This window comes from Pseudochaenichthys georgianus, chromosome 6 (assembly GCF_902827115.2).
Source record: "Pseudochaenichthys georgianus chromosome 6, fPseGeo1.2, whole genome shotgun sequence".
Taxonomy (NCBI): Eukaryota; Metazoa; Chordata; class Actinopteri; order Perciformes; family Channichthyidae; genus Pseudochaenichthys; species Pseudochaenichthys georgianus.
The window spans coordinates 6,353,630-6,368,629 of NC_047508.1; the positions used below are offsets into that span (position 1 = coordinate 6,353,630).

The 15,000-nt window shown below is 44.3% G+C and overlaps 1 protein-coding gene across 2 annotated transcripts in view; it reads right to left on the minus strand.

Annotated features, from left to right (window-relative positions):
- bcar1 (BCAR1 scaffold protein, Cas family member) overlaps positions 1-15,000 on the minus strand; it is a 139,943-nt gene that overhangs the window by 29,916 nt on the left and 95,027 nt on the right. For both annotated transcript variants that reach the window (XM_034085076.2, XM_034085075.1), the window contains exon 2: positions 1-490. This exon is cut by the window's left edge and continues 200 nt beyond it. In XM_034085076.2, coding sequence (XP_033940967.1) covers positions 1-490 — 490 coding nt within the window. The remainder of the gene's footprint in view (positions 491-15,000) is intronic.

Here is a 15,000-nt window from a genome sequence, read left to right on the forward strand (position 1 = left end):
GTCCGCTCGGGCCAGAGGGGATCTGGTACACACTTTGAGGACTCGGTTTGGGGCCGTGGGAGGGGGGCATCATGTACACAGAGTCAAGGTTGGGCTGTGCGGGGCTGGAGTACGCCGGATGCATAGATGTGTACTGAGCGGAGGGGAGGGGCTTAACGGGATACCCAGAGGAGCACGTAGCAGACGACGTAGCAGGTGATGGTTTGGCGTAGGCGCTCAGAGGGGGGAGGGGTCTCTGGATGGAAGAGGGACAGGAGGCCGGCTCCGGCGTGGAAGGCATGGCCTGTTGCTGCTTGCTGTCGTACATGCCGACCAGAAGCTTGAGACGGTTGCCGGGGACAATGCCTTGGCGACCGTGGAGGGAGCAGAGCCACCAGCCGTCCAGACCCTGCGTGTCCCGCTCCAGCACCGTCATGATGTCCCCCTTACGGAAGGACAGCTCGTCCGGGGACTCCGCCACATTGTCGTACAGCGCCTTGGCCAACACGTTCTGTGGGAGAAGGACATATTTAGAAATATAATCAATACTCAGGAGCGTCCATGTTTACCTTGTGCTGTTTACGAGGCCGTATTGTGCCTTTTGAGGTTCCTTTCCTGTAGCGTGTCCTATAGCTTTCTGTGCATGTCAATTGTCTGCAAAGGCTAACATCCCTGTGTTCCTCCAGAGGGAGTTTCTCTCCCCCCCCCCCCCCCCCCCTTGCCTGAAATGCCTCCATTGGACTCCTTTGTTTACTTCTGTAACATAATGACATCACTATGTACCACGCGCGCTTCAATTGGCTAGAGCTCCAACATATTGTACGTGATAGGCTAAGGGGCAGGACATCTCTGAGTGGTTGACCAATCACAACAGAGCCGGCCAGCTAACCAATCAGAGCAGACTGGGCTCTGGTTTCAGACAGAGGGTGAAAAGAGGGGCTGCAGCACAGTATGAGAAAATATCAACCTGAGAAAGAGCTCCTTGTTAAGGTACAAAGTCAAAGTCACGTTTAAGGCCCGACATAATAATAGAATACCAGACAATGTAAATACAAATAAAAATGTCATGTCTAACCCTTTGTAATCATTTTAAGATGAACCAAAAAGCAATGAAAATCAGTTTTTTATTCTATAAAAACACATTTGTGTAATCTGCTAGTTAAGGTTAATAAAGCAGTGTATCTGCTAGTTAAGGTTAATAAAGCAGTGTATCTGCTAGTTAAGGTTAATAAAGCAGTGTATCTGCTAGTTAAGGTTAATAAAGCAGTGTATCTGCTAGTTAAGGTTAATAAAGCAGTGTATCTGCTAGTTAAGGTTAATAAAGCAGTGTATCAGGAAAACAAGTCGTCCACAAGGCCAGTGTGTCAGATGTTGTTACTGTGTGGAACAAGAAGAACTGCTGACAAGACAAAACAGCTGTGTGCTGTACAGCTGTCTGCTCACATCTCCAGTGTGTACTCAGATCGTCGTAGTGACGTGAAAGTCTTTATCTCTTGTGTTCAGCATTGGATAGTACATGTGCCGGTCGATCCTGTCCACGCAGTCAGAACTTGAAACCAAAACATATATGTTCATGTGTGAACATAACAGACAGTTATAGCAAGACTTTGTCTCCATTTTCCAATGTAAAATACCCTGCTACTTCCTCCTCGCTTATAATTAACATATTTTGAATGCCTCATCATTATCAAATATTTGTATGGGTCCATGATATTGATCGACAGCACACATTCAGTATGCATACTTTTAGGGATACTTCTAATGAGTCCAGAGTTTGGAATGGGGAGCCGGCAGCTTTGATACATGTCTCTGTGGTGAGTCATGGGAGTGTGTCCTCACAGGAGATACACTGAACAATCCAGCCACAGCTGTGCAGAGAATGAGAACGGCAGCTCCAGCCATATTCCAATTACTTTTCATAAATGACGTGCTGTGTTAGCATGCGGCCAGAGAGAGGGCAAAGTACAAGGACACTGAACCCTATAACTGTTTGATCAAGGTCATAAACCAACATAAAAGCATAACAAGTCAATATGACTAATATGAGTGCATTTCTTATTCAAAAGCCATCTGATCGGGAGTGTCCCAACATTTAGTGAAGACAGCGGATCATATTGCATTGCAAACATAATCAACATTCAGTCACAGTAACAACACACACATACAGTACACACATTAAAAGGTCAAAGAGACTCACATAACCCTAACCCTAACCTCAATGCTAATATTTCAGGCGCTCAGTAGATAACGATATCAGTAGCTGTGTTGTGGCTTTGATTTGAAAGATAAGCCTAAACCTGATCTCCCTTTTGCTTACAGTTCCTTTCTGGGTCTTTCATTTTAATTCAACATGCATCGTCAAGGATACAAGACTCACGCTTATCTTCCTGTTAGGATTCAATGAATGAATTGGGCTTTTGTTTTGAAAAACATGCATTATCCTTAGCTTTCTGTAAAGACACAGTAACTCTAAGGTGCTTTTAATTTGTTAAGCAGGCCTTGTCCAGAGCGTCCTGTAAGAATATAGTAACTCTTTGGGCTTTTATTTTGAAAAACAAGCCTAAACTTAATATTTCTGATAATATACAGGCTATTTAAAGGGCTTTTAATTTGAAAAAAATAGGCCTTGTCAGAGCTTCCTGTAATAAAACAGTAACTCTTTGGGCTATTATTTAGAAATCATGCCTCATCCTAATCTTACTGTTAAGATACAGGTACTCTATTGGGCTTTTATTTTGAAATACAACATGCCAAGCGTACAGTAATTTGAAAAACATGCCTCGCCAGTCTCACAGAATTATGGAGCATAGACTACAGTGAAACACACGCACACACACACACACACACACACACACACACACGCGCGCGCACACACACACACACACACGCACACACACACACACACACACACACACACACACACACACACACACACACACACACACACACACACACACACACACACACACACACACACACACACACACACACACACACACACACACACACACACACACACACACACACACACACACACACACACACACACACACACAGAACTGGCCATCTAAATGAGGCCATGTAATTGGCTTCCAGAGTTATAGTGAGCCCCTCTCTGGCTGAGGGCCAACGAGGGGCTGCCCATGACCTCACAGGGGGCTGGGAGCGAGGCAGAAAGAGACACTCCACTCTAATTGACTCACCTCATCAGCTTCACTCACCAGTTGTGTTAACAGGCGAGGAGAGTTCCCTCTCTAAAGGAAACAACTACATGCCAGACACTCTAAAGCCGCGTTCACACCGCAGGACTTTCCCTGGTACTTTAGTTCTTTAGTTCCGTTAGTACCAATAATGTCGCGTTCACACCGCCGGGACTACTCAGTGCCGGGAACTCTTTTGGAACTCTTTTGGTACTTTTTAGTCCCTGCTAGAGAGGTGGTACGAACCTGGTGACAAAAGAGTGCCAATTTCTATTCTATTTCTATTGGCTGGGCGAATTGCAAACCACGCCCCGTTAGACTCTGAATTTGTTTTGTTAGGCAGCCATTTTTTTCCTCGCTACAAAACCACAGCCACACCTGAGCGAGTGGTTTGTTTGTACTTTAAAGCAGTTATGACCACACGTACTACAACACCGGAGCGGTGGAATGATGAGGAAGTGTCGGCGCTTCTGGCAATTTACTCCAAGGACGGGATGCAGCAGCTTCTACAGGAAGCAGTTCCCATGTTCTCTACTTGAGCTGGGAATCGTGCACAGTGCACACGGATGCCGGGTAAAAATAAAGAAACTCAGGCAGGACTATAAAAAAATTAAAGACCACAATAATAAGAGTGGTAACGATTTTCTATTGTTATTATATATATATATTGCCACTGTTTTTTAATACTGACACCTAACTTGCACTAAGGCGTGTCTGCTGCTATATATATTGCCACTGTTACATTGTTTTGAAACTACTTACACTTTATTTTACATTTCACACTGTTATTTAACTTCAATGTACATGCATACGACACACCTGGAACAGCATGATGCCGTTATTGTTATGTCTTGACTGTGCAATAAAACAAACAAACTGGCGAAGCTTTATTTATTGTGTCCCACCCCAAATGTGCAGAATAGAAGAATGTGAGAGCAGACAGGTGTCGGTGGTTGAATTGATCAGAAACACAAGTCTTACACACATAGACACAAGTAATTTATCATGTCATTTGTTTTAGATAAATAAGGGAAAAACAAAAACAAGGGTTGATGTCCTTTTCCAAAATCAGCCTGAGGGGGTAATGTATAATAAATACATAAAGATAAAGTCCATTGTTATAATGGGGTATTTTATTTGTAAATTACCCTTATGAACTCCATCATGTCTGAGGTCGGAAAGTAAACAAACGCCTCATACAGCGGATGGGCTTTATACCCCCTCCCCCCCCCCCGTGTAGTTCTTCTTCTCTCATTTTTTTGTTGTACTCGCCGTGAAGTGGTTTTGCGGCCTGCCAGTAAACCCAGAGAAGAAGAAGACGAAGTGACGTCAGCGTAATCGTGCCTCAGGGAAAGTACTGCGGTGTGAATGCGATTGGCACTAGCCCCCTGGCGGATTTAGTGCCGTGGTACTTTAGTGGTACTTTAGTGCCGGTACTTTAGTGCCGGCACTAAAGTACCGCAAGTCCTGCGGTGTGAAAGCGGCTTAAGATGATGTGGTACTCAGTTCACTAGAGACTCATCTCTTCTCTGTCTCTCTCGTCCTACACTTTACTGACCTTTAGTCAACATGCATTGCCTCTTGTTCCATCACATGTCTATCTGAGCCTCACTGTGGACTATGATGCTATGACAAAGTGTAACTTACCGATAGAAGGCTGTTTCATACGCTAAGGTTCTCGCTGAGCGCACCTTAACTCTCAGTGTAACATACCAGCAGGACGTTGTGACATCACAACTAGTCTGGAGCCAATTGGGCTCCAGCATGTAGCTCAACGATGACACCTCAAGCCTCCACAGCACATCGATGAGACTTCCAGCTAACTGACTTTTGAGATGAACAATATTTGCATTCTCATGTCATTTGGAAATTCTCTGTGCACAACTGAAATACAGACACATCTCTGATCTGTTATTAATGTCTGTGTTGTCACGGTGAGGGAGCACAGTCCACGCCACAAGGAAGTGTCCTCCTGCCTGTCGTGAGGTTGCTCTGAGAGGTGTTTCGGCTGCATCAGTGCATGTGGGATGTGAGCTGAGCTGCATGGAGAGAGCTGCTTGAAGAGTCCTCTCTCATGAGATGCAGCAGTAGCAGGAGTGTTGCAGTGGAATAACCTTAAGGTCCCATTCACTGGCTGCAGAGAGGATGCTATGCTGTCGGAAAACAGAACCCGTTGCTTTGTTTGAGAGAACATACAGTGTTCGAAAGGGATTGCTGTACAACAAAGTGAAACCAAATCAAACCCAAATGACATTTCTGTCGAGGCACCAGGTAACACAATGCTACAACGGGATAAAGTCCACGATCCAGGCATTTGTTGTGTTCTTACTTTATTTCTACCTTTACAAAGTACAAAGAAAAATGGCTTCTTGGTAACGCCTCCTACCTTGCCCTAGGAAAAACAATTAAAAAAACGATCAATAAAAAGCGTAAGCCCGGTGCCTGAGGCTGCCTTCAAGACAACATCAGAAACAGCTACTCAAGTAGATTACATACTGATGAGATAACTCTACACAACAGGAAGTCCATGTTTAGCAATAACTATTACAGATAAATATCTCCAACATTATGATGGAGCTCAGAGGGGCTGGTGAGAGACGAGCTGATCGTTAGAGTCATGTTGGATCAGACCTGCACCTGCACACACACACACACACACACACACACACACACACACACACACACACACACACACACACACACACACACACACACACACACACACACACACACACACACACACACACACACACACACACACACACACACACACACACACACACACACACACACACACACACACACACACACACACCCTATCTAAGTCCAGTCCAGTGTCCAGAGAAACAGGAAGTGCAGAGGATGCTTCACACGTGAGTCAGTGGCTGGACCCTGAGGTGCTACAGTCGCCCTGAATAGCTTCTCATGCTCTCTCTATTTCCGTCTCTTTGTCATTCCCAGTCCAGTTCGTCCAATCAGAGATCAGCACAACCTTTAGAATGAAGTTAGTGTCTCCTCAAATAAAGCTGCCATAGAAAGGGTAGAGATGGAATCCTGTTGATTACATATGTTTAAAAAGGTATACGTAATCTACATAGTATTAACTGGTTAGACAATTGGTTTGTATTGTACCCTGTTACTACATGAGATGAAAATATGTAATTAATTATTACAAAGGCTAAAATTATCCAATGAAAAGTTGGTGTTTTAAGACATTGTTATTAATATTCCAATCCAACTTCCCATTATTGAAAATTGCATCCTATTTCGATGGGATTTCTTTAACTGAGAACTTTATTATAACATTTCTGGTTGGATAACGTATTCTTCCAAAGATATATATAAATAAAAAAATAAAATTGGTTTCATAGTTCATAGGATCTCCACATATTAACACAACTTTTATAGAAGTGAAAAGCTACTGTTAGGCTATAAACGAATGACAAAACGGTAGCATAACATAACATGACATGGTTTGATGACGTTCAGTCTCAATTAGTCACTACTTAGCAACTGCTGTTATTATGACAAATGGAACATAAAACTGAACGTATGATGAAGATATGTAAATAGAAAACATATATTTTGTAGAAAACTGTATTGGCACCAATATTGAACATTGAAACAACACACAGGAACACAATGTCTGCTCCTGCCTCTTCAGTTGCCCTGCAGCAGTGGTCAGAGGGGATGGTAGGAATTATGTTTTGAGTAAAGGTCGAGAGATTCTCCATGAAACATGGCGGCTGGGGCTCAGGATAAATGGGCGTCTTCCAATCAGAGGTTCAGTGGTTTGATCTCCAGCCCCTGTAGTCAACATGTCAAAGTGTCTTTGGGCAATATACTGAAACCCAAAGACTGGTCCTGTATGTCATGTCTACGGTATTGAAGTGTATGGAAGTCACTTTGGATAAAAGCGTTAGCTAAAGTTGCATGGCGAGACGGCGTACAGAGAGGAGGTCGCAAACCTGACATCTTGGTGCCAGGATAACAACCTCCATCTCAACGTCAGCAGAACCAAGGAGCTGATTGTGGATTACAGGAAGCAGCAGAGAGAGGGACACGCCCCCATCGCATCAATGGGACTACGGTGGAGAGTCAGCAGCTTCAGGTTCCTCAGTGTCCACATCACTGAGGACCTGACACGGACTCATCACTGAGGACCTGACATGGACTCATCACTGAGGACCTGACACGGACTCATCACTGAGGACCTGACATGGACTCATCACTGAGGACCTGACACAGACTCATCACTGAGGACCTGACATGGACTCATCACTGAGGACCTGACAGGGACTCATCACTGAGGACCTGACATGGACTCTTCACACCACCACCATCACCAAAAAGCTCGACAGCGGCTCTTCTTCCTCCGCAGGCTGAGGAGGTTCAACATGGACTCCAGGATACTCTCCAACTTCTTCAGGTGCTCCATAGAGAGGATCCTGACCTTCTACAGGTGCTCCATAGAGAGGATCCTGACCTTCTTCAGGTGCTCCATAGAGAGGATCCTGACCTTCTACAGGTGCTCCATAGAGAGGATCCTGACCTTCTTCAGGTGCTCCATAGAGAGGATCCTGACCTTCTACAGGTGCTCCATAGAGAGGATCCTGACCTTCTACAGGTGCTCCATAGAGAGGATCCTGACCTTACAGGTGCTCCATAGAGAGGATCCTGACCTTCTACAGGTGCTCCATAGAGAGGATCCTGACCTTCTACAGGTGCTCCATAGAGAGGATCCTGACCTTACAGGTGCTCCATAGAGAGGATCCTAACCTTCTACAGGTGCTCCATAGAGAGGATCCTGACCTTCTACAGGTGCACCCTAGAGAGGGTCCTGACCTTCTACAGGTGCTCCATAGAGAGGATCCTGACCTTCTACAGGTGCACCCTAGAGAGGGTCCTGACCTTCTACAGGTGCTCCATAGAGAGGATCCTGACCTACAGGTGCTCCATAGAGAGGATCCTGACCTTCTACAGGTGCACCCTAGAGAGGGTCCTGACTGGCTGCATCACGGCCTGGTACGGCAGCTGCTCCGCCCTCGACCGTAAGACTCTACAGAGGGTGGTGAAAGCTGCACAGAACATCACCAGGACGGAGCTGCCATCCATGGAGGACCTCTACTCCCAGCGGCTCAGGAAGAAAGCCCTCCGGATTATAAAAGACCCCCATCACCCCAGCCACAAACTGTTCTGTCTGCTGCCGTCTGCAGGCGTTACCGCAGCATCAGGACTACAACCACCAGACTCAGAGACAGTTTCATCCCACAGGCCATAAGACTGTTAAACACCTGAACTGCTGAAACAACATCTGTTAAACACCTGAATAGCAACATCCATAACATTAATCTGGCTGCAACTTAGAACCTTGAACATGTAATGTGTTTACTGTAAAAGTGGATTCATGATCCAAGACTTATTCACTTTCTATCATAGTGGTGAGCTGAGTACTGTTTGAGGTACAGAATTACAATGACAAGAATAGATTTCTGTTAGACTCTGAACCCTAACCCTTTCTGTCCTGCTTTACATTTATACTTGGCTTTGGAGACAAGTGCTTGACAGACCCATGGACCCGTGATGAGGTTTATAAGGTACTGCTTTGTGGCAGTAAACATGAATTAAGCTTTGAAAAGCCCAATCAGCTTAGCATAGCAATGGCCGCCAAGCATCCTTGTCTGCTATTCAGCAAGAGAAAGCCGTCAAGTAGACACTTGTAGGAGCACTCTGCAGCGGCGGCTGGCAATGTGGAGAAATGAGAGCAGTGGGAGCTAATCACATTAGCCAGACCTCTGGGGATAAATCCCAGCAGAATGAGGCCCCACAACGACCGTCACCGAGACAACCGGCTGCGGCAGAGCGACGCCAGAACTTCAATGGCGTCGTGTCGCCAGGGAGACGATGGAGGATGAAACAGGACGGACAAAGAGAGGCTTTAAAGGGCGGACACTCCTCCTCTCAGGACTTTGCTAAGAGAACTAAACATCTAATGGGAAGGGTTCATATAGGACGTCTGTTTAGCTTAGTTGCAAATATAATATATGTTTAGAAAAAAGTACATACTTTGATCAACTGATTAGGTCCTCACGATTTTGGAAAAACAATCATTCATTTGTTTGACATTGCATTTGCGATATATTACGTGGAATGATAGGTTTTAAAAAAAACGATTCACATTTTTATAAAAAAACTGATCTCTTTGTGATTTGTTAAGAAGATTTTTAAAGTCTGCAGGGCTCGACAGTAACGGTTGCCAGGTTGCCATTGGCAACCATTCAGTAAAAATGTCAACCACTTCTTGACCTTTGGTTGCCACTGATCAGTGGCAACCAAAGGTCAAGAAGTTTTAAACATAAAGAAATAAGGACAGCAAACAGCTAAATGTGCACCCCAAAATAGATAATTTAAATGTTAATTATTTGTTGTATTAGGAGTGATATTTAATTATTGCTGTGACCAGTCGGAACCTGATACTTAAGTTGCACGTGCATTGGTGTGATTACGGAGCCAGACATCGATGCACGTTTACTCGCGTGCGCGGTGTGTGTCACTACCCGATCCGTCCCCCCGCCCCCCGATCGGTACTGCGCATGTGCGAGATGGTCCGCCATATTGGACAACTCCGGACGGCAACCCAAGATGGACACTTGACACAGTGGCTTTTAGCAAAGCTCAAAAAGAAAACTCGAGAGAGAGAGATGAGTTATTGTTATTACAACGTGACTTCACTATTATTTAACAACTCTTTTTATTGGGTTCTTTTATTTGGGGTTAAGTACATTATCAGAATAAGTGAGGAATGAATTTAACTTCTGTTAGACAGCTATCATAGTGAATACATATTTACTGTGAATGTATGCAAAAATGTATGGCATATGGCTGTCTAACAGAAGTTAAATTCATTTCTCACTTATTCTGACAATGTACTTAACCCTAAATAAAAGAACCCCTTAAAAAGAGTTGTTAAATAATAGTGAAGTCACGTTGTAATAACAATAACTAATCTCTCTCGGTTTTTCTTTTTGAGCTTTGCTAAAAGCCACTGTGTCAAGTGTCCATCTTGGGTTGCCGTCCGGACTTCCGGACCATCTCGCACATGCGCAGTACCGATCGGGCAGGGGGACGGATCGGGTAGTGACAGTAGAGGCTTCTCAATACTCAAATTTCCCCTCCTCGACTCCCCTCCTCGACTCCCCTCCTCGATACTTAGACCCGCCCACAGGAGATGCGAGCGGAGGACCGAGGAGGGGAACCGAGGAGAGAGGAGGGAAAGCAGCAGACGTTTAAAGAAATGAGAACTCCTCTCCTCTGAGCGGTCGTATTAAAGCGACGTCCGTTCATTATTACGTGGCAACAGCTGCATCGTCTGTCGAGTGTTTTGTCATATTTTATAATCTCTGCTGGATCAGCTGAACATTGTTCCCCCACATATTTACTTTGAATTCATTGAGAGTGCGGGATAATGAGACAATACCAGGCTACAGATGCGGACACACAGACACAAATATATTTATATAAATATATGCAATTTAAAGTATGAGAGCACTCTCATACCCCCCCCCCCCCCCCCTCTCTCTAGTCGCTGAAATGGGAAATTGAAATTACGGGCCAAAAGTTGTATTTGCAAGTATTAAAAGTAAGGACATCAAACCAACTGAGACCCGTCTGTCCGCCGCATCTACGCACTGTACAACACACACCTACAGCTCCTAAAGCATAATCAGGCTACAGCCGTTGTGTATTTTATTATGTGAAGCACTAAATGGTTTTAGAAAAATATCGACTCTTTGTTTGTAGATATCTACTAAACTAAAGCAAATAAAGAGAGTAGGCCTGTTATACTGAGTGATATATATTCTACACACTGCTCTGCTTTCTGCACGGGCCTCACAGCTGTTCTCACTGTAAACATCGCGTTGCGATGAGAGCAGGTTCTAAAATAATACCCAGGGGATGCATGCAGAGCTGTCATTGGCTGAGATAAGTCCGGCCGTGCGTCACGCCTCCACCGTTCCCGGAAATGCATCCGCGGAGGAGCCGTGGAGGAACCATCAGTGTATCCTCGGTTATAGCTCCTCCAGAGAGCCTCCTCGACGCTCGATCCTCGGTCCTCGGTGTGCATTTAGAGAAATGAGACGTCCTTCAAAATGGCGCGCTGAAATTCATTTCCGGGTCACTACCGGAGGACCGAGGAGTCGAGGAGTCGAGGAGGGGAAATTTGAGTATTGAGAAGCCTCTAGGGTGTTTGTTTTACAACAAATGGCGAAGCAAATGAAGTTGTTTGACTGTGGGGTAAAAAGTTCGGCCAACCGGTCAACATCTCAAACGAATGTTCAAAGTGATTCAACTGATAAAGCGCAAGGTGAACCCGAACGAAAGCAAAGAGGAAATGTGTAAAGTCTTGGGAGGCGAAATATATATGTACATTCTGCTCCGTTGTGCATTCATTTCCGGTAAAAGTTCCTTCAAAATAAGAGTCCCGATCTTATTACTACCAAAATAAAAGTGCAAAACGAAACTTTACCATAGGAACATATTGGCAAAAAAATCATAATCACTTCTATAAAAAGGTAACACGTTTTAAATATAGTTAGACATATTAAAGGTAATTCACAGCATTAATAGTTAATATCTAATTCTTAACTGTGGATGGTTTTCATTTATTTAACATTAGAAATGTATTAGTCTGGCCAATCCAAGACTTCAATGCTGTCAGTGGATCTACGGTGGGGGTCAGCACAAAGGTCAAGAAAACCAACATTTAAGGGAGACAATGGATGACCAAGAAACTAGTGATCTGTGAAGAACATGACAACAGCTGCACTACTGGTGTTTCGTATACCAGCAATTGAGGGTGGACAAGTTTCCTACCACTTAGGTTTCAAATAATTGTGTTAATTACTTATTGTAAAGCATTTGAACATTCTTTTGTGTCACATGTTCATTATTAAGTTGATGTATAACTGTATGGTATCTTAATTATTTAAAATATAAGGTGACTAAAAATGGCAACCGTATTTTCAGTTTTGGCAACCAAAAGCTGATGCCTGGTTACCTGCCTGGCAACCACTTTTAAAAGTTAGCGTTGAGCCCTGATGTCTGCAAAATAGTTTTGAGGCTGGGTCTTCTCTGCATCACCACAATATTAAAATAGAACGATATTCCCAAATATAGCGCCTCCTCCGTATTGCTATTTTAATACATTTTGATTCATTTTGCAGCCCTACAACTCATTTCGTTTTGGACATGTGATGCAAGTAATGCAGCAGTTATGGTTGCAGCAGGAAACATGAACTCCAGGAGTTACGAATATCTCTGATAATCCCTCAATTATTGATGAACTAAATGTAGCAAGCACATACATTTTCCACCTTAGTTTTTGCTATTACAACAGCTATTATTTCATAAGTTTAGCTTATATTATAACATGGCTTTCTGAACACATTCAGCAGAAATGGTGTGGACTTGAATAAGTTACTTAATTCATACAAAGTGAATCAAACACACAAAAGTAATGCTGGAACCATTCCAACATGTATCACTTTTCATATTTACAATGTTGCTGCGTGGAAGATCATTGCCATCATCTTTCACTCAGACAGCACATCGGAAGATGTCCTTGGGTTGGAAGAAGTAGCTTTCATTCACAGACTAAACAAGAGGGAAGTCATCGCCCTTTGTTTTGAACGGCTGGCTGTTATTGGACTGAATGATATGCATATGCCATCTTCAGACTGATACTTTGCATGGCCTTTTACCATCAATACTACAACAATAAAGTTTCTTGACATTTTAGTTTGTCAATTATTAAAACAAAATGATATCTAGCAAGTGCAACTGCTACAAAGAAGAGACAAGAGAAGGGAAGAACCAGCGAGAGATGTCCACCGAGGAGAAAGTAATGTGAACAGCTGGTGCAGCGGGCTCAGGATAGACAGGTCGCTCATCTGAGTGTGTGTGTGTGTGTGTGTGTGTGTGTGTGCGTGTGCGTGCGGCTTAATGTCCTTTTGTCTCTTACCTCCTATTTGACCCCTGGGGACAAATAATAGCCTGCCACAAGAGGTTTTATGTGTTTTACTTTGTGTGTCTGTCTGCCAGTGTGTGTGTGTGCCTTTTCACCACAATGCACAAAGAAAAAGTGTAAAAGGCCCTTCATGGCACTCCCCCTGTCTGTCTCTCTTTCCTTAACGTCTCCCCCCTGCCATCTCTGCAGCAAAGACCATTTATTTTCTGTTTCTTCTCTCTCATTGTTTGGATCTGCTCTGTCCATCATCTCCAGCTCTCCAGCAGTACGTCTAACAGCTCCCTGCAGCCGGAGTCTGGCTGAGCTGGAGCCGGGCACAGCGAAGCAGGACAGAGTGGGAGACGTGCGAGACGACAGATTCTCAAAGGGGAACGGTTTTCTACACGCTTTTGCATCACAGCCAACAGAGAACGTGGAATGAATCAAACAGCCAACAACGATGATAACGATTGTACAGATTCAGGAAAACACCTCTCTGCTGGTTACTCTGCTCCACCTCTGTGGAATGTTGGCCATTGGAAGTTAGCAATGCAAGGGCTCCCTCCACCAAAAGGTAATGGGATGTGTCCATTGGACTTCATCATTTTGCGGAAAAAATAGGTCTTCGACAAACATCACCGGAAATAAAAAGCCAACTGTACTTTAGGCTACAAACAAGCTACACCATGGGCGAATGTCTGCACGTCAACACGGCTAAGCTAAAGGCGGCTAATGTTCGCCCTGTCTAGTAGTCTCATTTAGCCACTTGTTAGTCACCGCTGTTTGATAGCTACGTAAAAGCTTCAGACGTTCACCTGTTGGGTATTTACTGACGTGTTTTATGTAGTAGGACAAAACATCAACATCTCTTCAGCTTGTGTTAACCACATGCCTTATTTCAGGCATCTACACATAAACTTCTCAACAAAAACGTTGACTTTGAGAACAGGGAATCCAGTGGTGGTAAAATGCCAACTCATTAGGACTCTTTCCTGCACCACTCTTTCCAGTCAACATATGCATCCAGTGCATGCACATGTGCAGTCATGAGTGGCTCCTCTATCGTAACAAGGACAAGACAAAAACACACAACACATTCTGCCTCACCACAGATAGGAACCAGTCATTGGAACCACATAGTGTGCGAGACATCCCTCTGCGGGGAGGGACACAGAAGGTGTGTGTGTGAGAGATTGGAATTGCAGTAACACGTTTGTTGTTGGTTTCAGGATTAGCCTTCACATGGCAGAGGAGCATGTGCATGTGTTTTGCTTTTGTTTCTTCCCTATGCAATCTACTTATATGCAGAGTACACAGTAACGCGTTACACCGACAAATGTAACGTAATTCAATAATCATACTACAGTTACTAACATTGCCGACACGCGTTACTTTTATAAAATCAGTAATCACACTACAGTTAGCCTACTAACATAAAGAATGACTAGATTGTCCCTTTGACAGACAAGAGGGATTTCCACCGCAGGTTTATATTTACGTAACATTTGCGCGACTTGCACGTCCACATTCAGTGCATGGACATGGCCGAGTCAACAGCGATGCTTTCGAGGGGTGGAGGTGTGCCCACTATTTTGAGTTCGCCCGAAGAAAGGACAGGAATGTGACGGTGAGGTGCAAACTGTGTCCAGGCCAGAAGCTGTTATCCACTGCTGGAAACACCACGTCAAACCTCAACAAGCACCTGCAAAGAACACATGCTAACGTGAAGCTAACAGCTAAGGACCCCCGAACCCAGAGTGAGGATGTCGAGTAAAGTAACGCACTGTAGGCGCACTGCATTTGCGCTTCAGGTGA